Source organism: Asparagus officinalis, chromosome 9 (genome assembly GCF_001876935.1).
Source record: "Asparagus officinalis chromosome 9, Aspof.V1, whole genome shotgun sequence".
Lineage (NCBI taxonomy): Eukaryota > Viridiplantae > Streptophyta > Magnoliopsida > Asparagales > Asparagaceae > Asparagus > Asparagus officinalis.
This window is the reverse complement of record NC_033802.1, coordinates 67,891,774-67,919,273: the sequence shown is the minus strand read 5'-3', so window position 1 is coordinate 67,919,273 and position 27,500 is coordinate 67,891,774. Positions and strand designations below refer to the sequence as shown.

General features: G+C 38.6%; 1 protein-coding gene across 2 annotated transcripts in view; it reads right to left on the bottom strand.

The window, feature by feature from the left end:
- The window catches only part of LOC109824037 (serine carboxypeptidase-like 18), a 41,496-nt gene continuing 17,470 nt past the window's right edge, over positions 3,475-27,500 (bottom strand). Inside the window, exons 3-14 of one of the 2 annotated variants that reach the window (XM_020390555.1) lie at positions 20,079-20,155; positions 19,874-19,996; positions 19,676-19,778; positions 19,436-19,473; positions 5,779-5,880; positions 5,579-5,668; positions 5,362-5,514; positions 4,695-4,766; positions 4,152-4,270; positions 3,964-4,077; positions 3,829-3,874; positions 3,475-3,756 (exon numbers count right to left, since the gene is read on the bottom strand). In XM_020390555.1, the coding sequence (XP_020246144.1) occupies positions 3,670-3,756; positions 3,829-3,874; positions 3,964-4,077; positions 4,152-4,270; positions 4,695-4,766; positions 5,362-5,514; positions 5,579-5,668; positions 5,779-5,880; positions 19,436-19,473; positions 19,676-19,778; positions 19,874-19,996; positions 20,079-20,155 (1,124 nt within the window). In that variant the 3' untranslated portion in view covers positions 3,475-3,669. The remainder of the gene's footprint in view (positions 3,757-3,828; positions 3,875-3,963; positions 4,078-4,151; positions 4,271-4,694; positions 4,767-5,361; positions 5,515-5,578; positions 5,669-5,778; positions 5,881-19,435; positions 19,474-19,675; positions 19,779-19,873; positions 19,997-20,078; positions 20,156-27,500) is intronic. The other variant, XM_020390556.1, reaches the window with a different exon arrangement.

Sequence of the window (27,500 nt, the reverse complement as noted above, 5' to 3'; positions counted from 1 at the left end):
GAAAAAAAGTTTATTCAGAAGATTGTGAGAACAAAAATAATAATAATAACAACTACCTAGCAACTATTTCATCATGATCACTAAGGGAAAAAATACTAGTAAATGGATAAGATGATCATGAAAAAAAAGACTTGAATGATGGAAATGCTTGCCGATAAATTTTTGTGATTTCTAAAATTGATCCCTATTTGTTCCTTCTGCCAAAATCTAAAAATCGGCATTAACTTTTTTTTCCCTTTTTTTTCTCGTGAAAATAGATGAGATGAGAAAGGAAGGGAAAAAGGTTTGTTATAAAGGGATAGAGTTAGATAGGAAATTCCTTAAGGTTAGGGATCTTTTGATTATTATTTTTTTCATGGAGAAATGTGGTTGGGTAGTTACAAAAAAGTCCCATGTATTTTTTTTCTCTCCTCTCCCATGAGATGTTAACTGCCCATGGGATCCATATGGTCTATAGACATATTTGGGGCTTTAAAAAAACAAACTAAAAAAAGGAGCAATGACTTAGGCTTGCATAGGCTTGGGTATTACAACATACCTACTCCTAGCAATCATCGTTGTTTTCTGGACATGGGTTAGTCCACGTTCGTCATCAAGACAAATATTGTGTTTGCTAACTCCTCAAAATTGGGCCAGGTTCAAACATGGTAAAATTTTATTTGGATAAAACTAGGGCAAGTCTGATCCGGTTTTTCTAAGGCCAAATTTGACCTTAAATTTTTTTTTTGGACCACCTCTCCCTTTGTCCAAAATAAAACTGGTTTCATTTAAAATAGGGTCAGGATTAGTACTAGCCCAATTTTAGGGCAATTGCTAAGCACAGTAATAATTATATTTAATTAATTATACCCTCATTTATTTATTTTATTTGAATAAATATATTTGTAATAGTATTTTTTTTTATTTTAATTTGCACGTAATAAAAAATTATCGACTAAGATTTAAGGATTATTTTTCAAGCCCATATTGAAGCCTAGAAGAAGCTCAAAAGCAAAAAGCCCATGAAGAAATCAAGTCAATAAGCTAACATAAGAAAACAAAATCTGTTGTGAAAAAATTGATACACTAATCAACTAGCTAATTGATTAGATCATAACAGAAATGGATCAATGTTGGTTTTTTATTTCTTGGGGCTCAATACTAATACAAGGGTATAAAGGCTTTGTAGGCTAGAACTGGGGCTGGGGTGGTGGGGGGGGGGTTAGAGTGGAGGTTTTGAGGTGTACAATTTTATATATCTCTTTTTAGAGTAAGGTCATCCTTAATTGTAGAAGGCGCTTCCCAATTGTAAATTTTTTGTTTGCTATAAAAAAAATTTCTTCCTTTTTAATTTTTTCTTCTTCTTTTTCTTTCGATGATGAGACAAAGATTTGTCACAAGGAATCAACCGCCTTGCAATACAAGTTTTTATTTCCTTTTTTATTTTCTATTTTAGAATGTTTTGGGGTTAGAGTGGAGGTTAGAGTGGAGGTTAGATGATAAAATTGTTTGCTTGGGTTGGGGGGGGGGGGGGTAGAGGAGCCGTTTTGAGGTGTACAATTTTATATATCTCTTTTTAGAGTAAGGTCATCCTTAATTGAGAAGGCCTTCCCAATTGTAAATTTTTTGTTTGCTATAAAAAAAATTTCTTCCTTTTTAATTTTTGTTCTTCTTCTCTTTCGATGATGAAGACAAAGATTTGTTTCACAAGGAATCAACCCCTTGCAATACAAGTTTTTATTTCCTTTTTTATTTTCTTATTTTAGAATTGTATGTTTTACCATTTTAGTTTTTATTTTTATTTTATGTTTGATAGATTAGATTTATTTCTTTGTAGTATAGATTTATTTTATGTTTGTAGTGTAGATTTATTTTCTTGCTTTTTTAATTGCTTTGTAGTAAAGATTTTTTTTTTCTTTTTTTTCTTTGCTTTGTAGTTTAGATTTACTTTCTTGTCTTTAACGTTTTTTAGTATAGTTTTTTATTTTTATTTTGTAATATGAGTATCTAATTCTTATAGGAAATCTAGGATTAAATGAAATTAGTTTAATATCTTTTTGGTTTTTTGAATTACTCTCTTTGTGCTTAAAATGATCATGCTTAGAATAATCAATTAGAGAACTAATTGGTAAAAAAAGAGTTTGGTAGTGTATGTTTTTTTGAGTGGTTTGATAGGTTATGCTAATTCAATTCTAGGTTTACAATCTAGTTGTTTATTTCTTTTTATGAATGGTGATATTACTTGGATGTGAATTTGATATGTTATACTTGTTTTGAGTAACTTGATATCTCGACGAGAAGGAACCAACCACATTTTTTATAATCTCATCAATAATACCCAGTTTTGGCTGAAATCCAAAAATAATAAGTTTTTAGTTTTTTTTAGTAACAAAGTTGGAGTCTATTTATATTAGAAAATAAATTCAATATTAGAATCAAATTAGATTAGGAAACAAACTTAATTTTTATTCATGATTTGTTTTCTTTTATTATAGGGAGTTTTTTTAGGATAGAATTTGATATTTTCTATTTCTTTGTAATTCTAGTTTTACTAGGAGTCTTGTTTGTTTTTCTATTTAAGAAGAGTCATGTAACCCCAAAGAATAATACATTTTTATCAATAAAAATTTTAGTTACTATTTTCTTCGTGGATTCAAAGCTCTTCCTGGATTTGGAGATCGTTCTTTGTGGATTCAGAGAACAACGCTTAGTGGATTCTGAGGTTTTTACTTCCACTCTGTGTTACCTCACTACCACTTTTATATAATTTGAATAGATGAATGGGGAGGTTTTTCAAAATGAACTCAAGAGATAAATACACTCTCTATTCCGTGATTATATAATCATCTTCCTTTTGGTGTAACAATATTATCTTAAACTAGAGTATAGAAAGGTCTCGAAGGGGCGTGATGCTTTGATTCAGATGTCTAGATTAGTTCCTTTTGTTACCACTATCAAGGTCTTCTTGCCTACACTTTTTATGTATAATCAAAATCTTTTAACTCAAACTAATCAATAAAGTTTATGGACACCTTGCCTCAGTTACTCAAGAAAAAATAGGTTCAAGTCAAAGAAAAGGAAGAGAAGAGAATGGAAAAGAAAAAGAAGACTTTTTTTCTTTTTCTTTTTTTTTCTTTTTTTTTTTTTTTTGAGTCGGTGTCGAGTTAGTATAAAAAAATTTTTTTTTTTTTTTTTTTTTTTTTTTTTTTTTTTTTTTTTGAGTCGGTGTCGAGTTAGTATGGTAGAAGACGACATGAATATACAATTAAAACATTGCTCTATTTGAAATTATAAGCAAAATTACTTTTGAATTATTCTTATTATTTTAATTTGAAAATATAGAGGTGTAATCATCACTAACACGTTATTAACTCTGTCATGGTAGTAATTAACAGAAAATCATGATAGTCAATTAAAATAAAAATCTATTTTAGTTTCCCAAGAGAAAATTAAGAATTCACAGAAAATAAATTGGAACAAAAGAAGATACAGGTAGACACCACAAGACGTAACTTGCTACAATGAGCAATCTGCAAGTATTAAACTTAAGTCAGTCAAAAAATAATCTTGTAGATATCTCTAATATTTGTTTTTGCACGAATATAAGAGCAGATATAAGTTTTTTTCGAAGGAAATTTAAATTTATAAACAATGACTACACATCCCTTTATCCAATCATTTGGGAGTATATCAAAGAGACTCATGCGAAATCCACCTATCAATCATAATCAAGCAATTCTTCGGTTGGTACTCCGGCGCCGTGTGACCGGCATTCTGCTTTACAAAGAGACGGGAACTGTTCATAAGAATTCAAATTTAATCCGTAGTCGATGTATACAAACTCCTTACCTTTACTATCGCAAATGTCAAATTATGAGAGTATTTTCTCGTGTATCTGATGAACAGAAGAAAAAGAAGAACAGTCAAAGTCATAATTTTAGACTCAAATAATTTTCAAGTGATCGCTGCGAAGAATTTACATACCCAGCAACTTGGCCATCCACATGCCACGAGCGCCAATCATCGACAATAGAGTAGTTGAGAGATCGAATCCATGCTTGTGTGCCGATAAATGGCACGGCCATGTCATGGTCGCCACTGTGTAGATCGAAAGAATTCATAAAATGACCATGGATTAAAGTTATAGCATGTTATGCTGTCTACAGTTTTACCTGTATACCAATGCTTTGTATCCTTTCATGGTTACGTTGAGATGATGTCCTAGTGAACTTTGGACGTTCTCGCTATACGCAAGGCTATTATTGCACCTGACCCATTCTTCTACAGTTCCCTGCTTCTCATAGAAGTAAGAAATATTTTTGTGATGAAATCAAGTTTATAAATCATTGTATACGGTTGTAGGGTCAGTTGCAGGTACAATGTACTATTGCGGGGGTTAGGTACTCCTTACCACTTAACAATAGCACATACACCCCCCGACTGAAATTTCTCTTTTGACATTTTCTCTCATTTCGATCATGGACAAAGCATAAACTTCATTCTTCACCCCATTTTCCATATCTTGGTGAAGTCAAATAGTGGGCAAAGAAAGGAGCAAATCTAAAATTTCAGTTATTCTTTCAAAAGATCGTATGAGATGAATGCATTAAAGTAATTCAGTAATATATCAATGTGCATCATATCATGTAAGTTTTCATACATCAGCTGGCCACATGACCGACTAAATGAGTCAAAAATGGCAGTTTTTGGCGCACCTTCTTGACGTGGAGATCCTCTCTGATGTTATAATCATTTGCCCAATAGTAGGATAGGAAATAAGCATACGACTGCAAAAAAATATTCTGCCACTTGGTAAATAATGATGTTGGTACTACTACTAATTGCAACCTGATCAAATTGAAAATGGTACGTGCTGTGTTTGACAGTGGTTTTGAAAGGGAGCCACCCCTAACTTAGCCCTATTTCACATTACCCCCTTGCTTACTTGAGATTTTATTCATTATGTGTCAGTCTCTTATTATTGAACATTGGCTTTCGATTTACCCAAGTATTGGAGTAACCATACCTGTAGAACTTTTTCAGTAGCACCATTGAGGTATCCACAGCGTTAACGACTACAGCATCACAAGAACATAAAGTACCATCCACCACAGTATAGTGTTTGCTACTACATAATATCGAAAACAGTCAAATCTTGAAAACAGAAGCCAAGAGTTTTCCATCAAACTATAGATTATTTTCGGATGGAGAATTGGATGGAGAGAGCACAAGTGGTTATACGGAATGTGGTACAAAGGGGTGGTTTTCTGAAAATCAGGTATGGTAATTGAGGATGGTAATGTGAAATAGGGCCCAAGTTACGTGTGGTTCCCTGTAAACAACCCAATTTGTTAATTGTGAAAAAAATGTTATTTCACTTACTCTACACTCCAATCCAGGAACCACCGCTGGTGGTAGCAGGATGTCTGAATGCTTCTCCTGTAAGTACCGATCACCAGACATTTTCTTTCTTTGAGGCGATGCCGCAGGACATTTGGGATCCAAAATATAGTTTTTCTCTAGTTCGGCTCTGAACTGCATACAGGAGAAATGAGTTCCTACTTGGCAAGACATGATTTAGACCGTATAAGGTGCTCACCGTCTCAAATTTATCAAGTGCCGAAATGCATCGTAAGTTGAGGGGATTAGGATTAATATAATCCTCTCCTCCACAATATCCATGTATCGCCTGACAAACAAGATTATATTAATTAGAAGTATATATTAAGGACGATATGGGTTTTAAGTGGTTGATAGGTGGTGTTATGGAAAAATTTCTCTTTGCATTGGTAACAATACCTCATAGAGTTCATCTGAAATGATGCCCATGGCATGTGCAAATGCGACCCGAGAATTGTAATCAATAAGTTCACCAGTCCTTGGATTGCCAACTAAATAACCCTGAAACCAAACGATAATTAATAACCAAATTTATTCATAATTTATGTTATTCTCCAAAATTTAGTTTATCTAGAAATAGATGATACCCAATAAACTATCAAAAAAAGGTCACCTAATTGATGCCTTTCAAGATTTGTACTTTTTGTCGCTTATGCCATACATACAATATAAAACCTGGGATCTCTATACGTAGAGATAACCACAATTCTGCTATCATTATTGAAAGTTTAATGACAACATGTTATCTGCGACAGTGCTATACTTCTTTCTGTAGGAATGTAGCGAAAAATTCCTTCTCTAATACTTTATATTAAAAATGAAACTATTTTATTCATTGCTTTTTTTGGAATGTGATTTACCATATCAAAAAGTACCCCCTAATAAGCTTGCACACTATCAACACTCTATCAAAGGACCCTCCCACTACATAAAAACTTTGAAGAGGGTTGAAGATAATACTTTCATACTCTAAAATGCTCCAACAGATTGAGTGCCCTTCCATGGGACAAAACCTGGACTCACATGGTGTTTTTTTTTTTATTTAAATTCATTTTAGAATTTTGTGTCTAATTAAAAAGCCTTGAACATAGGTTGTCTGATAGCATTTAAAATCTCTTCCACTACACCAAAACTCTAAAAGTTTAAGACAAGGGTGAAGAGTTATAATTTTATACTCTTAACGCCATTCAAAGCCTGTTCAATTCAAGTGGTTAATTTGGAATGAGCTCTTGTTTGTTATTAACACTTTTTCATACAAGGTATACAACTGTAGCTTTGAAAATTTTACAGTTTAGTGTGTTTTAGGTTCACATTAGCAACAAAACATATAATTCTTTCAAGGCTACAAAATAAAAGAAATGAATTCTAAAATCATGAGCACCCACATATGTTGGGGTTGCAGTACAGATGTACTATCTTTCAACATAAACGTGCAGAGGCATCAAATTCAGGTTCAAGAACCATTCAGCGGATGTATGACTGAGAAATCACATAAACAAGACATACCATTATTCTCATCATTGCAACTATGGATGGCGTTGAATGAGTGTTATGTGATATAATCTAGTCTATATGATCCAAGACAGAATTTGGATTCCGATCTCAAATAGACTTCTTTAAGTACATGGACGCTTGTCTCCCAAGTAACTTAGCAAGGAGAGAGCCTTCTTCTTCTTCTTCTTCTTCTTCTTCTTCTTTTTTTTTTTTTTTTTTTTTTTTTTTTTGAGAATAGATATGATCCAAGATAGAATTGATCTCCTATTCAGTTTAAAATTTAGTGCAGCAAGTCTCCAATCCAATAACGATCATGATTAAAGAGCATAAATAACTCCTTGTGCTGTAATTGCCCAACATATTGAAATTGTTGTGATTGGTTTCAAATGGATCATGATTGCTAAATCATGTAAATTTCGTCTCCTTGCTTTGTGATTGCATGCTAGTTTTTGTTTGTGCTTTGTTATTATTTCTCTAATAGTTTTCCACAGTAAACTCCAAAAGAAAGGTTGGATTAACTTATGAACAATCTCCAACAATTGGTCTCAAGACGAAGGTTAATTGGTTATCTCATCTTGGATTCAATAGTGCTAATAATGTTATTTCCAAAAAAGTTAGAAAAAGGGCTGAAGGCTATGGTGGCTACCACAACATCTCAAATGTAGTATGACATGGAGAAGTTTAATTGTAAAGGGAATTTCACTCTCTAAGAGCTTCTCCAAAGGGGCTGCAAAACTGGATTTTGCAGCCTAGAAGTGTTAGTCTAAGTGTGTAGACCCAAAGCTGCAATCGAAAAGACGAAGAAAACAGTCAGAAGACTATGCGGTCGACCGCAGTGGCAGAGCCGGTCGACCGCGTGCACTGCAGGAGACTGAGAAGAAGTTTTCGCTCTGGCCGGTCGACCGGCGTGGTCGCTGCGGTCGACCGATATCGTGCACAAGACCCTGTAGGATTTCGTCGTTCTGACCGGTCGACCGACCTTGGCAAAGCGGTCGACCGCGACGCAGATTCGCTGTTTCCTATTTTATCTAGGAATCCTGTTCTGCTGGGGTTTGTTATAAATACCCAAACGTTTCTAGGGTTTGTAGGACATCAAAAAGAGAGCTTTTTGGCTGCTAAGAGAGAGAGAATCTCAGAGAGATTAACCCCTTATTTGAGAGCTTGTATTTTCTTCTTCAATTAATAGAAAGATTGTGTGGTGTGGCTCCCGAGGACGTAGGCACGTTGCCGAACCTCGTTAAATCTGTGTGTTCGTCTCTTTTACTGTTTTTACAAGGTTAGATCTTTATTTGTGGTTTATTCCTACTTTCCTACTTTCAACACAAGGTCCGGAAGGGCAAGGGTTCGATTGATTGTTTCGAATCCCCAACAACTGGTATCAGAGTTTCGTTCAGCAATTTGTGTGAAAGCCATGGCAGAGGAAAGCAAATCAAAGATTGAGAAGTTCGACGGATCGGATTTTGCCTACTGGAAGTCGCAGATGGAGGACTATCTGTACCAGAAGGACTTGTATCGCCCGCTTCTGGGCAAGGAAAAGGGAAAGAAGACGACGGAGTCAGATGGTGATTGGGAGGTACTGGATAGGAAGGCTCTAGGGCAAATCCGGTTGTCGCTCGCCAAATCAGTAGCCCACAATATTCTGAAGGAGAAGACGACGGTGGGGCTTATGGAAGCGCTCGCGAAGATGTACGAGCAACCGTCGGCAGCAAACAAGGTGCATCTAGTCAAAACTCTTTTCAACCTCAAGATGGCAGAAGGACGGTCCTTCACGATGCACCTCAGCGAGTTCAACACGATTGTTGATCAACTTATCTCCGTGGACATCACGTTCGATGACGAAGTGCAGGCCCTTCTACTACTATCGCAGTTGCCGGATAGTTGGGCAGGTTGTGTGACGGCAATCAGCAATTCGGCGGGGAAAGAGAAGTTGAAGCTGAATGAGGTTGTTAGCATGATTCTATCCGAGGAGGTTAGAAGGAAATCGTCCGAATCAGAAGGTTCAGGTTCAGCCCTAAGTTTCGAGCAGAGAGGCAGAAGCCAGAAGAAAGGGAACCAGAACAGGAATCGGTCGAAATCAGTGAAGAAGAGGCCGAACTCGAAGGTTAGGTCTATCAAAGGGAAGTGTTGGAACTGCGGCCAGGAGGGCCATATGTCTTCGGTCTGTAAAGCACCAAAGAAGGATGCGGGTGAGCAGGAGGCTCATATCGTGCAGGATGCCTTGATCCTTGCTATGGATAGCGATTCTGATTCTTGGGTCATCGACTCAGGAGCTTCTTTCCACGCCACTGCAAATAGGAAACTACTTCAGAACTATGTAGCAGGGGACTTTGGTAAAGTATACTTGGGGGATAATGAACCTTGCAATATTGTTGGAAAGGGCGACGTTCAGATACAGATAAAGGGCTCTAAGTGGAACTTGAAGAACGTGAGACACGTGCCGAAGCTGAAGAGGAATCTTGTTTCGGTGGGACAGCTTGGAGCAGAAGGCTACGTTTCGACATTCACCGGGGATTCGTGGAGGATCTCCAACGGTACGATGGTTGTTGCCCGAGGCAACAAAACGGGAACTCTCTACCTCACTTCACATGCGAGTGACACCCTCGCAATTGCAGCTGGCAAGGAGAGTACAGATCTGTGGCACAATAGGCTGGGGCACATGAGCGAGAAAGGGATGAAAATTCTACATTCACAAGGAAAGCTAACCGGGATCGACACCGTGGAAAGGGGTTTTTACATTTAATAATATTTATTTATATTTTCATTCAATTATGTGCAAACTAATCTAACAATAATTATTAATGGTATATTTATTCATGTAAAATAGATAATGAGGGTATAAAATTGTAATAAAATATGATTATCAGTCTTCTTTTGGCGGTTCGAGATACTACGTCACCTTTATCGACGATCACTCGAGGAAGGTGTGGGTTTACTTCATGAAGCACAAGTCAGAGGTGTTCGAGATCTTCAAGAAGTGGAAGGCCATGGTCGAGAACGAGACAGATCTGAAGGTGAAGTGCTTGAGATCAGATAATGGTGGAGAATACGAGCTGGAGGAGTTCAAGAGGTTCTGTGCTACGAATGGGATTCGCTTAGAGAGGACTACTCCAGGGACGCCGCAGCAGAACGGCATTGCAGAGAGGATGAACAGGACCTTGACAGAGCGTGCGCGGAGCATGCGATTACATGCAGGTCTGCCTAAGACATTTTGGGCGGATGCGGTGCATACGGCAGCATACCTTATTAATCACGGGCCATCAGTTCCATTAGATTTTGGGATTCCAGAGGAGGTTTGGAGTGGAAAGAAGATAAATCTCTCACACTTGCGGGTATTTGGTTGCGTGGCTTATGTTCATATCAGTGACCATGTCAGGGACAAGCTAGAAGCTAAGTCACAGAAGTGCACATTCATTGGATACGGCATTGATGAGTTCGGGTATCGCCTTTGGGATGAGAAGAACAGGAAGATCATCAGGAGCCGGGATGTGATATTCAATGAGGAGGTGATGTACAAGGACAGGGACAATGCCAAGGATAGCCAAAGCAGTGGGAGCAGCACTACGGATACAGGTGGATCCGAGTACATGGATTTGGAGGAACTTCCAGATGGGGGCGACGATGTCAGTTCTGACCGTAGAACGGAGGAGACTACAGGTGCAGAAGCTACTACCCAGGGCGTGGAGCCTAGGAGGTCATCTAGGGTACCCAAACCAAATCCCAAATACCTCTCGTCACTTGATTATCTACTCTTAACAGATAGCGGAGAGCCGGAGTGTTATGAAGAGGCAGTGCAAGTGAGTGAATCTCAGCAGTGGGAGCATGCGATGCAGGAGGAGATGGATTCTCTACTCACTAATGAGACATGGGAGTTAGCCCAGCTACCTGCACAGAAGAAAGCCTTGCACAATAAATGGGTCTACCGGGTCAAGCAGGAGAGTGATGGAAGCAAGAGATTCAAGGCCAGATTAGTAGTGAAAGGGTTTCAACAGCGGGAAGGAGTGGACTACACGGAGATATTTTCCCCTGTTGTGAAACTCACAACCATCAGAGTGGTGTTGAGTTTGGTAGCTGCAGAAGACCTCTTCCTTGAGCAGTTAGATGTGAAGACTGCCTTTCTTCATGGTGACTTGGATGAAAAAATCTACATGAAGCAGCCTGTTGGCTTCATTGAAGAAGGAAAGGAAGAGATGGTGTGTAAGCTCAAGAAGAGCTTATATGGTTTGAAACAGGCTCCGAGACAGTGGTATAAGAAGTTTGATAACTTCATGCAGAACAATGGCTACAGAAGATGCAATTCGGATCATTGCTGTTATTTCAAAAGGTTCGAGTCCAGTTTTATTATTTTGTTATTATATGTTGATGACATGTTGGTAGCAGGACCGTGTTTAGAGGAGATAAATAGTTTGAAGAAGAAGCTAGCAAAGGAATTTGTAATGAAGGATCTGGATGCAGCGAAGCAGATTCTAGGGATGCGAATCAATAGGGATGAAGCTGAAGGAACACTGAGATTAAGCCAAGCTGAATACATTAAGAGAATACTTCAGAGGTTCAACATGTAGAATGCTAAAGTTGTTAGCACACCCCTTGGAAATTAGTTTAAGCTATCTGAGGAGCAATCGCCTAAGACAGATGCAGGGTGTCATATTCTTCGGCCATTGGGAGTCTCATGTACGCGATGGTTTGCACGAGGCCGGACATCGCCCATGCAGTGGGAGTTGTGAGCAGATTTGCAAGCAATCCAGGAAAGCAGCATTGGGAGGCCGTAAAGTGGATAATGCGGTACTTGAGGGAAACAACGAACAAGCCACTATGTTTCAGGAGGAAGGAGTTGGTGCTGCAGGGATACGTGGATGCGGATTTCGCCGGTGATCATGATACGAGGCGAAGCACCACGGGGTATGTTTATACCTTAGCGTCGACAGCAGTGAGCTGGGTCTCACGTCTGCAGAAGATTGTGACTTTGTCTACAACCGAGGCTGAGTATGTCGCGGTGACTGAAGCAAGCAAGGAGATGATCTGGTTGAACGGGTGCTTAGAAGAGTTGGATCTGAAGCAAGGGAGAGGAGTTCTTTATTGTGATAGCCAGAGCGCTATACATCTTGCCAAGAATCCAGTATATCATGCCAGAACGAAGCACATCGACGTTAAATACCATTTTATACGCTCGCTGATCGAGGACGGAAAGTTGCACTTAATGAAGATTTTGGGGAGTCAAAATCCGGCGGACATGTTGACGAAGGCAGTCACCATTGAGAAACTGGAGTTGTGCGCAACTTCAGTTGGCCTTCACGAGTAGAAGACGAAGGCGGAGCCACACTACGAGGATCGGCGCGATCGTCGGGATGTTGATTGAAGAAAGAATTTTTCGGGGGAAAAGATACATGCGAAGAAGGGGAGAGTTCGGGTGAGCTCGTTGATGACGCTTTGGTCTCCAAGTGGGAGATTGTTAGTCTAAGTGTGTAGACCCAAAGCTGCAATCGAAAAGACGAAGAAAACAGTCAGAAGACTGTGCGGTCGACCGCAGTGGCAGAGCCGGTCGACCGCGTGCACTGCAGGAGACTGAGAAGAAGTTTTCGCTCTGGCCGGTCGACCGGCGTGGTCGCTGCGGTCGACCGATATCGTGCACAAGACCCTGTAGGATTTCGTCGTTCTGACCGGTCGACCGACCTTGGCAAAGCGGTCGACCGCGACGCAGATCCGCTGTTTCCTATTTTATCTAGGAATCATGTTCTGCTGGGGTTTGTTATAAATACCCAAACGTTTTTAGGGTTTGTAGGACATCAAAAAGAGAGCTTTTTGGCTGCTAAGAGAGAATCTCAGAGAGATTAACCCCTTGTTTGAGAGCTTGTATTTTCTTCTTCAATTAATAGAAAGATTGTGTGGTGTGGCTCCCGAGGACGTAGGCACGTTGCCGAACCTCGTTAAATCTGTGTGTTCGTCTCTTTTACTGTTTTTACAAGGTTAGATCTTTATTTGTGGTTTATTCCTACTTTCCTATTTTCAACACAAGGTCCGGAAGGGCAAGGGTTCGATTGATTGTTTCGAATCCCCAACAAGAAGCCCTCCAACCAGCCTCCATCTCCGGCTGCATTTTGTAGCCGAAGGAAATAAGGCTGCAAATATGCAGCCTTCCCCCAAAATTTGCAGGTGGCTGCAAAATTTTCTAAATACCCACTTTGCCCTTTTAATGTTTTATAAACAATTACTTATTACTTCTATATTCTTTTTAATTAGTAACTAGTAATTTAAAATCAACAAAAGTTTATTTCTACTAATTATTTTTAAATAAAAATTTTACAGTTGGAAATGTCTTGTTGATACCTTCAAAATGAGACTAATATTGAATAATATTAATTAAAATATAAAATTCCAAAAAACCAAGTAATTAAAAATGAAAATGTATTAGAAAATTTTAGTATTAATTTATAATATATTGAAAATACATTGAAAATTAGAAATGAGTAAAAGAATTATTAAATGGAGAGAAATTGAAATGGAGTTGGAAATGGAGGAGTGTGGTTGGAGTTGCAAAGCTCTATTTTGACATATTCCTTAGAATATGCTTTAGTGGGGACTCCAAAATGGAGCCAATGGTTGGAGTTTCTCTAACAAAGAAGGGCCAATGCACTTTTGGTGAAAGAAGACGCCTTGATAACACCAAAGAGAAGATCGGCAAAGTTCATGGGTAATGAAGATTGGGATGATCTTGATCATAGGGCTTCAGGCACCATTGAAACTTGCTTGACAAATCAAACCATGTATCAAATAATGTCAGAAATTATAGCGAAAGGAGTTTGGGAAAAGCTTGAAAGTATCTACATGACAAAATATCTGCCTAAGAAGCTTTATGTCAAGAAGCAACTTTTAGATGATAGAAGATACACCATTTATGAATCGCATATATGCTTTTAATAAACTTGTTGAGGATCTTTTATGCCTAGAAGTAAATTTGGAGGAAGAGGATGTAGCACTAATCCTTTTCGCATCGCTCTTGGATTTGTAGGAACACTTGGTGACAACAATCATGTATGGAAGAGACACCATCAATATGGAGGAAGTGAGGGCTACTTTTCTGAACAATGAGATTATGAAAAAGTCCATAACAGAATCAAGTACTTCTTGATCGTCAAGGAAAGAGATGAAGAAATACAGTAAACAGCAAAGGATCAGCCAGAAAGTCTGGCGGTCGACCGCCGCGGTCGACCGCGAACGTGCACGAAGGGCAGTAGGATTCGGAGCTGAGTCGACCGCGGATGACTGTAATCGACGACGGTCGACCGCGAACTGGTTCGGTCGACCGCCGCGGTCGACCGCAGTCTGTTTGGGCTGGGCCTTTTGGATTTTGACCTGTTTCGTTTCTGAGTTATATATAACTCAAAACCTGATTGTTTAGGGTAACTAAAGGACGATTTTGAGCAGCCTTAAAGAGAGAATTGTTGCATCCAATTGTGGAAGAGTTGTGAGAGATCTAGAGCTTTGTTTTAGGGTTTGATCAGTGAGATTTGTAACTCTATTTGTATTCTCTTGATTTCTTATAGTAAGAACTTCCCCCTCCTTGCCCTGTGGACGTAGGTAACTTGCCGAACCACGTAAATCTCTTGTGTTATTTGGTGATTGTGCTTGTTTATTTGGTTGTGATCTCTCTTGTTCGGATTGTGTGATTCGACCGCTTCCGCGCCGCGCACAACAAGAGAGGCAGTAATCAAGGATAAAAGCGATTTAGATCCTAATCAACAAAAGGGGAGATCGCCAAATAATAGTGAGAAGCAACTAGATCAAGTCAGCGTAGGTTTAGAAGTAGAGGAGATCGAGGAGATCAAGAAAGATAGCAATGTGTTAACCATATCTACTAGGAAGGGCTCAATGATGTATGGATTCTTTATTCGGTATGCATATATTTTACATACCCTCACAAGGAGTGGTTCGACACATATGAGGACTACAATAGTGAGACAATTGTTAAGAACAACTCAACTTGCAAGACAGTTGACATCAACAACATCAAGGTGAAGATGTGCGATGGGGTGGTATGGACTTTAAAGAACATACGGCACGTTATGGAGTTGAAAATGAACCTAATTTCTCTTGGAGCCCTTGAGAGTACAGGATGCAAGTTCATGGGTGAAGCAAAACATTGAAGTTGATCAAAGGCGCACTTGTTAAGGTTGATCGGGAGCACGATGATCAATGATACTTTGATTAGGACTACAAAATAAAAGAAGTTGAGACACCTCAAAGCTTTCGCACATGTATCTTGGGTATACAAGTGAAAGGGGTCTTTGGATACTGCATGTGGAGGAGTTGCTAAAAGGAGTTACGGAGAGAGAGCTCTAATTTTGCAAGTATAGCATGATGGGAATGCAACATAAGGTAAGATTCAGTGTAGCAGTGAACAAGACTAAACACTTGTTAGACTACATTCATTCAGAACTGGGAGGGAGGGGTTTCATCGACAAGGTCCAAAGGCATTGTAGAATATTTCATCACGTTCATCAATGACTTCTAATAGAAGATATAGATTTATTTTCTAACTCATATACCTCAAGTGTTCCAAAAGTCCAAGAAGTGGAAGACCACCGTGGAGAAGCAGATGAGGCAACAAATTAAGTACTTGGACGATAGATAATGGGGTGAATACACCTCATGTTCAAGAAATTATGTAGAACAAGCCATACAACATCAGCTGATAACACCAGTGGGACCAGAACTATACAAGGTAGCAGAGCGCATGAATCAGGTACTAGTGGAGAAAATCAAAAGCATGAGACTACAATCCGGATAGTCAAAGGGCTTTCAGGCATAAGGTGAATCATGAATGTTATTTGGTCAATTATTCACCATCGACCTCCATCAATCTTAAGATCCCAGAAGAAGTGTGGATGGGAGAGCTAGTCAGTTATAATTTCTTGAGAATGTTTAAGCTCCCTTAATATGATCTAGTGGATAGGAATAAAAGAAGCAAACTGGATGCAATGTCAAGGAAGGTTTCAGAAGGACGTCAAAGGATTCATGTTATAGGATTTAGAATGTAAGACTACTTCTATCAGCATAGATGTCACTTTTCATGAGTACATGTTGGGTGATGATGAACGTGAACCATGAAAGGAGAGCAACGAAGAGGTGAAAGATCAATGCATGTGCACATAACTGGCATGAAGTAGATTAACGGTATGGACATAGGAGATGTAACTCAGGAGGAAGAGGTAGATATGGACGAGTAGATAGTTAGAAATAGTGATGAGGAAACTCAACCCAAGCAAAAGTATTCTATAACTAAGGGATGACAAAGAAGGACCCATAAGGCACCAATCAGGTATGGTTTCAAAGATGAACGTGTAGCATTTCCTCTAGTTATAACGAGCAGTGACCCAAGCACTTATAAAGAAGCACTCAATAGAAAGGACAGAAACAATTGGATGATTGTCGTTATAGAGGAGAATGGAGTCACTTCGAAAGAATGAGATCTAGGATCTAGTCACACTACCAAAGGAGAAGCAATCTATTGGATGCAAGTTGGTATTCAAAAAGAAGGACAATGAACGGTACAAGACATGTCTCGTGGAGAAGGGATATGCTCAGAAGGAGGGGATTGACTACAATGAGATATTTTCTCAATGGTCAAGCATACATCAATTCTAGTCTTGATAGAAGCAATAATAGAGCATGACATAGAGTTAGAGCAACTTGACGTTAAAACAACATTCTTACATGGAGAGCTAGAAGAGGTTATCCACATGAAGCAGTCTGAAGGTTATATAGAGGAAGGGAAAGGGAATAATATATGTATTCTCAAGAAATCACTCTACAGGCTGAAGCAATCTCTATGACAGTAATACAAGTGGTTTGACTCATTCAAATTGGCGATGGGATACACTCGGTATAAGCATGACAATTACCTTTACATCGAGCAATATGATGAGGGAGCATTCATATACTTGTTGTTGTATGTGCATGACGTGCTGATTGCGGCAAGGAGTTACTAAGAGATTTAGAGTTTGAAGGCTTGATTGAGCAAGGAGCTCGACATAAAAGACTTGGGTGAAGCCAAGAAGATCCATAGGATGGAGATTTATCAAGACAAGTGGAAAAGCTTTTCTTATCCCAACAGAAATATATAAAAATAATGATGATTTAGAGATTGAACATAAGGAAGATGAAACTGGTAAGCACCCTTATTGCCAATCACTTAAGATTATCCTCATACATGTGTCTAAATACAGACGAGGAGAAGGAAAAAATGTCTCAAGTGCCATATGCAAATGCAGTAGCATCACTCAGGTATGTTATGTTGTATGCAAGGCCAAACTCATCATACATGGTGAGTTTGGAAAGCAAATACATGTTAAATATGGGGAAGCCTTATTCAGAGGTGGTGAAGTGGATACTATAGTATCTCAAAGGTATAACACGACTTGGGCTATTATTTTAGAATGAGAAGGAGAAGCCAATCGAGTTGAAGGGTTACGCAGATTTAGACTACACATGGGACCTCGATCATCAAAGATCGACTACAGGCTTTGTATTCATAGTTAGAGATGGGCTGATGAGTAGGAAGTCACAGCTATAAGTTATTATTGCACATCTGATGACAGAAGTAGAATACACAACGAAAGTTGAAGCAACTAAAGGAGTCCTAATGGTTGAAGGGGTTGGTTTGTGAATTTGGGTTCAAGACTACTACCGTAGAGTTATTTTGTAGCAGCAGAAGTGTCATTTATTTAGTGACGGATCAAGTGTTTTATCAGAAGTCAAAGCACATTGAGACAAGGCTTCACATATTAGAGTGTGAGGCAAGAAAGGACATCAAGATGGTGAAGCTTGATACAAGGTAGAATCCGGCTGACATCATGACAAAGATAGTCATGTACTATAGAGAAGTGTTAAGGCATCCTTGGAATTCATTTAGGCACTCACTAATTGAGGACAACACGAGGTCACAGATAAAGACCGCGATAGAGGTCATGGTTGATGTACAATATACTCATGATTTTGAGGAAGGTAACGATATCAAGAGGAGTCGTGAAGGTATTATAGTTACTCATAGTTTTGAGGACAGTATATGACATAAAGTGGAGCTGTGAAGGTGGAGAACGGGAGACAAAGTCAATCTGAGCTAGTGAGGAGATTATTGTGATTAGCTTCACATTGAAGTAGCAAGCGGCAGCAGTCGCGGCCGATAGTTTACTGCACACTGTCACAATCTAGAGGTTTGATAGTGTCACCACACACTATCCAAGTCTAGAGCATGGACAATGTGCATTAGGCACACCTGACCCGATAAAATACGTCTACAATTTGGGTTTTCCGAGTATTTTTCTGTCATCATTGTTATATCCAGAACTCTATAAATAGGATTCTCCCAACAAGTTATAATTTTAATCCCATCAAATTTACAGTGACCAAAAGAGAGAGAGAGAAGAGAGATTAACTTTTTGTGAGGATTTGCAAGCTATAGTTTGAGAGATCTTGCAATTCTTCTTCTTGATAAAGTTCAAAAATAAAAAGTCTTCTCCTTTTTCCCATGGACGTTTGGCAAGTTGCTGAACCATGTAAATCACATCTTCTTGCTCTGTAATTGCATTCTAGTTTTTATATGTACTCTGTTGTTATTTCGCTAACAATTTTATGCAGTAAACCCTAAAAGAAAGGTTAGATTTCTAATCAATCTCTAATAAGAATTACTAACAAGACCTTGAGGCAATGCTTCAAGTGGTGAGTAAAATAGGCTATGCTTTAAGTGGTGAGCAAAATAGGTTTTGCTTCAAGTGGCTACTTGGATGTGCTTGTTATCAAATTGTGAGAAATTTTCATATTTTTTCAGATTTTTGAGGAAATGGAATGTTGAAGAGGATTTTGTAACGGTTAAGAGTTCCACAAGGGTTGGGAGTGAGTGTTATACCACTAACATATCTAACAAACTCCTGTATTTAATAACTGAAGAGATCATGTATTGAGTGCAGCTGAATCAGAAAGACCTGAGTGTGCTCATTACGTACATAACCAAAAGAAAAAGAAATAGCCACTGCATAACGTTTGCAAGAATAAAAAAGAAAATTTAAATCTAATAAGTGAAGATCTTCAACGATAGAAACCAATACTATGTAATGATTTTTTTTTTTTTTGAGGAATGACAATTTTATCGTAACATGTTAAATATATGAGAGAAATGTTCCTAAGCTAACGCCTTAGATAATCATCTAAGGACGTGACCTAAAATCACATGATTGAGCTACATTGTGGATGATCTGCTCCGTTGAACTTGATCTACATATTCTAAAACCCCAACACACCAAGTTTGGTGTGAACCCATCGTCGTTTGACGCTCCATCCACTCGTATCAATTTTAACGGTTTCAAATGAATAGAACTTTTCACATGACTCGATGGAGGGTCAAACGACGATGGGTTCACCCCAAACTTAGTGTGTTGGGGTTTTAGAATATGTAGATCAAGTTCAACGGAACGGATCATCCAAAATGTAGCTCAATCATGTGATTTTAAGCTGCGTCCTTAGATGATTATCTAGGGCGTCACCTTAGGAACACTTTTCCCTAAATATATACCTTGAGATTCATGAGCGGATGATGGCCATCTTCAATACCTGTTGTCCATAAAGAATTTTGTCAGAACCCTCACTTCTATTCAATCAAGCTGGAAAAATAAACCAACAAGATTGGAAATAATTTTCCATTATTAGTGAAGTACTCTTAGCAACAACAACAACAACAATAATAATAAAGAGAAATTTCTCTCAATTTTCTATTAAATGCATTGAATGGGAGGATTAGAATAAGCAACTTTACCATTTGCAACTATGCTAGTGAGAATCGGAACAATTTTTCCTCCATATGAATCACCAGCAATATAGAGATGATTGGAAATGAAACGCGGGTGCTCGACAAGCCACTGTGGCATTATGGGATGTGCTCAATATTATGCTCCAAGGTAAATAATAAAGTTATGTTTTGCTCGTAGGAACTGATAACAAGATGTAATAATACCTTCCTCAGAAACTCGTAGGTCCGTTTTGATACAATTGTGTCATCAACCACATAGCCTTTAGGATTTCTAGAGAATGAGAATCCAGTTCCGACAGGAGAGTCGAGAAAGATGATATTCGCAATCTAAATTTTCAAATAAAATTAAAAAAAATATATGGAGCCACAAAAAAGGATTGCACCACTTAAACTATGGCAGAAAGTTGACCTTTGTCCAACCATAACGATGATATGCCAAAGATGGTAACCTGCCATCGTACTTTGCAGTTACAAATTTTAGAGGACCTGAAACAAGGAGAGTGTAAACAGATTATGTACATTTACTGGTTTATCTATTAAGCATTATAGTATTATTAAACTCATGATATGAATATTGTCAAATCACGGTAACCATAACCTTTGTTATACTTTAAATTAATCTAAACAAACATAAAAAAGATAATGCGTGAAATTAGGAACGAAATTATATTGAATTAGTAACCTGTCATAATACTTACTTTCATGTCATCTATGATCTATCACATGAAGAGTTATGTCTGACTATTTTTTCAGTATAACCCACATCATTTAGTTTTTTGTGGAAGGCCCCAAAGTAATGGGAGTCTCCTGTTTACGTCTATATCATTCTCAAAGAGGCTCTGTGACTTTGGGCTCCCTTAATCTGATGAACTCCTAGTCTCAACTTGATAGTAATGTTTGTGCTCTGTGTGACCCCCATCCTGAGTGTGCTAAACATCTATATGTTCTTTGTTTGTGTTTTTGCATATGCAGTTGGAAAATTCAGGGGCAAAACTGGGAAGCACAAGTTTTCAACGCTTGCTTGGCTGCAAGTGCGTATCATGTCCGGCAGGAAAGGATGTAATACCCCAACCCTTGAGAGGGTGATGTGATTAGTATTGATAGATTTGATTGGAATACTCATACCACCAAGATGCATCTTCTTTTCGGAAACCCAATTCTTAAAAACTCCAAAGTTAAGCGTGCTTGGCCTGGAGAAATTCTAGGATGGGTGACCCCCTGGAAAGTTTTCCAGGGAGCACGTGAGTGAGGACAAAACGTGCTGAAAAGACATGTGATGGTTTGTGAGACTAGTCCATTAGATCTAATAGCGTACCGACTCCGGGATTCCGAGGCGGGGAGTTACAAAATATATATCTGTATACAGGATGATCCAGAGGCGTGAATGTAACCGTATGGTTGCATTGCCGACCGAGTCACGCTCCAAATTATCATGTTTTGGACCCAGGGCGTGACATGGTTTTATTGGTATCAGAGCCAAGCCAACCGGAATTGTGAGAGCTAAGTGCTATGCGGCGCAAAGTGCTACGTCGAGAGGGCGGGAACCACCTCTCGAGGCCGTAGGAGCCACCTCTAGAATCTCACACGGATGGTACGGTCTTGGATGATATGATTTGGCACAACGAGGACGTTGTGAGTTTAAGTGGGGGAGTTTGTAATACCCCAACCCTTGAGAGGGTGATGTGATTAGTATTGATAGATTTGATTGAAATACTCATACCACCAAGATGCATCTTCTTTTCGAAAACCCAATTCTTAGAAACTCCAAAGTTAAGCGTGCTTGGCTTGGAGAAATTCTAGGATGGGTGACTCCCTGAGAAGTTTTCCAGAGAGCACGTGAGTGAGGACAAAACGTGCTGAAAAGACATGTGGTGGTTTGTGAGGCCAGTCCATTAGATCTAATAGCGTACCGACTCCGGAATTCCGGGGCGGGGAGTTACAAAGGAACAGGAGTCTCTTCGGGAAAAAGTGTTTAAAAGGGAGGTCTGTACTAGAATATGTCATTCTCAATGCCCTCTCGTAGCTTTGATTATTTGTTGTGAGCATCTCTGTTCTATGCATATTCCAGTCTGGAGCTTTTTTTGCTGCTGCCCCTCGGAGAATCTCTTGTGATCAACCTTTGAGAGGTTTTCTCAATAAAAACAGAATATTGGGGAAATCTCTGTATGTGTTTCCTTAGACTCAATGCCAAATATGCAAATGTACATACCACTTGTTTACACATAGTGAAATGAAGGACATTATATATACTTCAACACCCTCCTCAAACTCGTTGTGGATCAATCAACAAGAGTTTGCTTATGTAAAAGAGATGACCTTGGAGGGTCTGAGATTTAGTGGGGGAAAAAATCTGCTAACTGCATATGCGAGTTGATAAGGTAAGGAAATAGTGTCATTTATAAAGTGATGACATGTGAAATGACAGTCAATCTTGATATGCTCAAGAAATATGAGATTGCTGACAATCTTGATATGCTCATATGGAGAAGAGTGGAAGCAGTTGAAGACACCCTCATGTTACAATGCAACCAATGAAGCAGAACAATTTTAGGAGTGGAACAAGAAACGTCCCGCTTCTTTGTTTTCTAACATCCCGCTTCTTTGTTTTCTAGGAAGTCAAAGAAATCTCCAGAAAATATATTGTATCTAGTTGTCAAGCGAAGATCAAAACATCTAGAGCCCGGTCAACATCACAGTAATCTGACAACTCAAGATGAGAGGAGGCAGAGAAAAATAGAGATCGGCTTAAAGTTCCTCGAAGATAACGATGTGAAGAAGAGCTACATAGTGATCTTTAAAAAAAGCCGAGACAAACTGACTGATGATATGCACAGGATAAGCAATATTAGATCGGCTGATGGTGGGATAATGATGTGAAACGGGACAGGGGGTCTATCAGAATCAGCGATTTAATTCAAATAACACATCGTTTCACCAAATTTCTTGATCTTTGGTAGGACTTAAATTCAAAACAACTATTGTGACAGATAGATTTAACAAAGTTTGCATCAATAATTATGAACAATTCACATCTCAATCAATTTAATTGCAATATTCATTATCATGCACAAGTTCTACAATCAATATCAAATTTTAACAGTCACATGCTCAATTACTCTCAACTCACAAATATAATCTAAGCAATGAATATATGATAAGAGTTTAGAGATGAAATACTCATGCAATTAACTAATAAAATGAGATTAATAAAAAAATAGAGAAAACGAAACCTTCGTCGGCCTGAACAGGCTCGACTTGAGGGACCTCTGGAGGTAGTGCGACGACGTCGAACTGGATGACGACGCGGCGACGAACTGAGCGACGATAACGGCGACGACTGAGCGATGACAATGGTGGCGAACTGAGCGACAACGACGGCAGCGAATCTAAGCGACGACGAGGGTGACGGGTCAACGTGTAAACTGACGACGTTGGTGACGAGAGAACGTGGTCGACAAGTGGACGCGAGCGAGACGACAACGGCGGCTATTTGAGGTGGATCTGGCAGTTTGTGGAGGAGGAAAGGGTGGTTGCTCGAGGTGGAGGAGAGCAGGAGTATGTTCGTCAGGACTGTTCGAAGTGGGGGATGATTGGCGAGGCTGCTCGAAGTGGAAGGGAGCAGGGGAGGAGGCGACGACGGAGGCTGCTAGAGGAGAAGAGCGGGGGCGGTTGTTTGAAAAAACGAAGAAGAAACAAGGGAGGGTGGCGGCTGTTTGTGGAAAAGGAGCCAGGAGAGTCGGCCTAGGGTTTCACATCCGTCGGCCAAAGGTTTCACACCCGAGACTTCACACCAATAATGAGTTAACAAAAATTTTTTATTGATTCAAATCTTCTTTTTAAAATCTGATTATAGCAGTTTTTTAAAGAGAAAATTACAGATTCTGAAATCTCTCAAATCACTCAATTTGCCACAACTGACTCTACTACCAAATTTAGCCCAAAAATTTAAAATTCAAAATTCAAAATTTAAAATTAAAATCCTACCAAAATAAAAAATCCCTCAAATCTCTCACAATTAAAACTAAAATTAAGATTTGGTCAAACTTGTCAAATCTTCCTTATTCAAAAATAAAATAAAATAAAGTCAAATAACAAATATGGAAAATTGTCATTATTATCCTCATCAGATAAATAAAACTCCCTACAAGTTAATGGTAGCGAAAGGATCAGATAAAGGCTCTTTAGCAGTCAGACGGAGCATAGCATTAAGCTCAAGAGGTGTAGGTGAAGTCTTAGTATTTCTCATCTCATAGTGATTTAAAATATATGTAAGGAACCAATGTTGTGAGAGAATATATCCCTGAGGTGAATGGCCAACTTCAAACCCCAGAAAATAAGTTCTCCAAGATCCTTCATATCAAACTGTTGATTCAAAAGTTGTTTGATATGCTATATAGGAGATGATGAGTGATCATTAGTAGTCATGTCGTCAACATACTACAGGAGAAGAATAGTCTCAAAGGTGTGGGTGAACATAGCCGCATCATCTACAATTGAATTTGGCACCTTAGATATTAGAGGTGAATCAAGTAAACTAGGCACGAGGAGCATGTATTAAATCATAAAGTTCTCGAAGGAGATGAAATACCTGCTCAAGATGATGTGGAAGGCCATCCGACGGAAGCATGTAAATATCCTTAGAGATGTCGCCATTTAAGAAAATGTTCTTAACATCCAATTGGAAAATTGGCAATTATGAACCGCTACAACTACAAGAAGTGTATGAACAATAGTCGTCTGGGCCATAGGAGCAAACGACTCGTCATACTTAATGCCATATTTCTGTGTAAAGTCATTAGCTACAAGAGCGCGTATGTATAATTATCCCTCATTAAAGGGGAAGGCTTCATTGAAAACCATGTAGACAACAGGACCAAAAACAGAGATTAGGTGAGGGCGTTGTTTTCGAGAGGTGAAGAGAGAAAAAAAGAGAGGAAGAGAAAAGGTTAATTTTCGGATTGCTTGGTTGTCCAATTGCAGTGATTCAAAAGTTATTTTCTTCGGAATGACGATGCCGTCAAGAGTACGGTGTTGGTTTCTTCGCGGGTGTTGGAAAATTATGGTGAGATAGGTCTTAGGGTTTTGGTACCTTAGAGGTAACACTATATTTTCTCTTGTGATTTAATCATCAAGTTTAAGGTATAACTTTGATGTACTCTTGATTCATAGTGGAATATTTCTCTTTGAACTGCCATGTAGATGTACGTGCGATTCGCTGATGATATTTTCCTTGGTACCGTTATTTTTTCTTATTTTTAATTCTGCAGATAAAACCCATAGAATTCTTAACAGAAGCTTGAGGGCAAATGCTGCTACACTATAGTTTGGCTCCTCAAATTTGACATCAATTTGTTCATGATATGCGTTGTCGGGTATTGCCATGGAGAAATTAATGGCGAAGATCGGATTTCATAAGGCGTTAATGCCTAAGAGTGTGGAAATGTCGAGGTTCGCTCTTGATGTCGATCTCGATTTTGGCTATGAATCAAGGTGATAACGGCTGCTATGATGTGCCAAGGATGTGGACAGATCTCAGCAAGTTGAGAGTAGGTGTACGGCCGACATCGAGATGGAGTGATCTCTCTGCAGGCGCAGTGTGGAGAGTATCAGACACATGCAACTCGAGCGGAGGATGGGGAGGATCAGAAATGTTATAGGTTGCCTCAAGTACTCGAATCCTTATTACTTTGGGAGTTCCTTTTTAGGTTAGTTTTGATCAAGAGTCCTACTTACATTAGACTTTGCACAACTAATCTTATTAGATGTTTACTTCTACTTAAGACTATTGTTGGGTTTTAGAATATGTGGACTTCTATTCCTATTAGAACTCTTATTCCTTAGATAGCAAGGAGTTGGGATCTTCAATGCTATATAAGAACTGTCTTTCAAGCCAATTAGAAGCATCAATCTTCAGAGCACCAATCAAGAAGAGAGAGTTCTTTTGTGAAGCCTATATGATACTCGTCTTTTATTCCTTTAGTTAAGAGTTGTATTAGGCTTTTGGGGTATTATTTGGGATTGAGAGATTGAAGGGTTCCACTTTGTATTCCTCACAATTTAGTAAAGTTTTCTCCTTCTTCACCCGTGGACGAGAGGTTCCACTTTGTATTCCTCACAATTTAGTAAGGTTTTCTCCTCTTTCGCCTGTAGACGTAGCCTCACAATTTAGTAAAGTTTCTCCTCCTTCGCCTGTGGACGTAGGCTACAAGCCGAACCACGTATATATTTGTATTTGTGTGTTCTTGATATTTTTCGTGCTCTCGTGTGATTGATATTAGCTTATCCTGAGGAGTTTGTCATAACAAGAAGTTTAGGGACGGCTTTAACCCAACGTTTCTTGATCGATGTGATCGCAAGGAGGTGAGGCGAGAGATTCTCACGTGAGAAATTTTGATGGGGGATTTCGAGCATGCATGAGGCTCACACTATGATACCCCGACACAATAATTTTGGCGTCATACCCGTGTCGGGTGCGGTTTGGGTACGTTTCCGCACCCAAACGGAGGGGACACGAGAGCAACTCATTTCCCACGTGTGAGAGGACTTTTGGAGCAGTTACGTTTGAGAAAAATTGGTTTAGCTGAGATATGCAAGGAAGAAGAAGACTCTCTCTCTTATTTCCTTAGTTTTAAATTTGTTAGTGGAACATGACATCACCATTCACATGGGATTGAGGAGTTCATGGGGATATGCAACCATTTGAATGAGTGGATGAGAATATGTCACCTCACTACCAAGCATACCCATTTTTCTCATATATATATATTCTTTTTTTGTGCTTATGTGGAATATAAAGTCAAAAGTTTTAAATGAGTTTACTTTATAATTTTAAGGAATGAGCTTATATTATTGAGAATTTGAAATTAAACATAGTAAAATTGCTCTAGTTAATATAATTGTTAATTTTTAATATATATATATTGAGCCGTGTCCCCGTACCCTACTTTTTACAAATTTGTCATGTCATGTACCCGTACTCGTACCTGTGTTCATACCCGTACCCGTGCCTATGCAACCTAGGGCTCACAAGATGAACAGAGGCAGTTAGATATATATCTGAGATTAGAGAGTAAAACTAGAATTTGTTAGTTGTGCCCGAACTCAAGACCAAATATAAGACTACTTTAACATTCCCCAGTTCAGAGGGTGTTAGTCGTTGAGCGGTAGACCTTTATTGAGTTGTGTTGTATTAGCGCTTATGAGGCATCCTTTTGCACTAAGTTTTTGTGTCTTTCTGTGCTTATGATTTTGAGAGTCCGAGTCAGCTATTGCACGCTCAGGTACGGTTGAGTTGAATTCTGTGTTTCTTTTCCTTGTAATCAAAATTATTCGCTTCCAGGAAAAAAAATAAAGGGTTATAAGTACTTAACATTATTAGTTTGGGGGGTTTTCTGATAAAACCACGAGGATATTTTTTATTGTTTAAAACTATAAATTTTTATTTAAATTTATAAATGAGAGACTGATGGTTAACAATCTAATTTTAAATTTCAAATTTAAGATTTTAAGTTATTTAAGAAAAAATATCACTCAAACTATCTACTTTTAACAGATAATGAAAAACTATATTCTCTTCTCATAAAATAGCGAAAAGAGTTACTCGTTGTCTCTACCTTCACAAATATTGAATATATCAGTCAACAGATGACCTATAAGTTATAGTCTACAGAGCAATATAATCAATCATCCTCTTATTGCACTAAGGGCATATAAACCAACATATATAAACCAACGAAAACAAAATAATCAATGTCCGTGCAAGCATGGGCCTTATATATATATAATATATATATATACTACTATATATTATGGTAGGGTTAACATACACGAC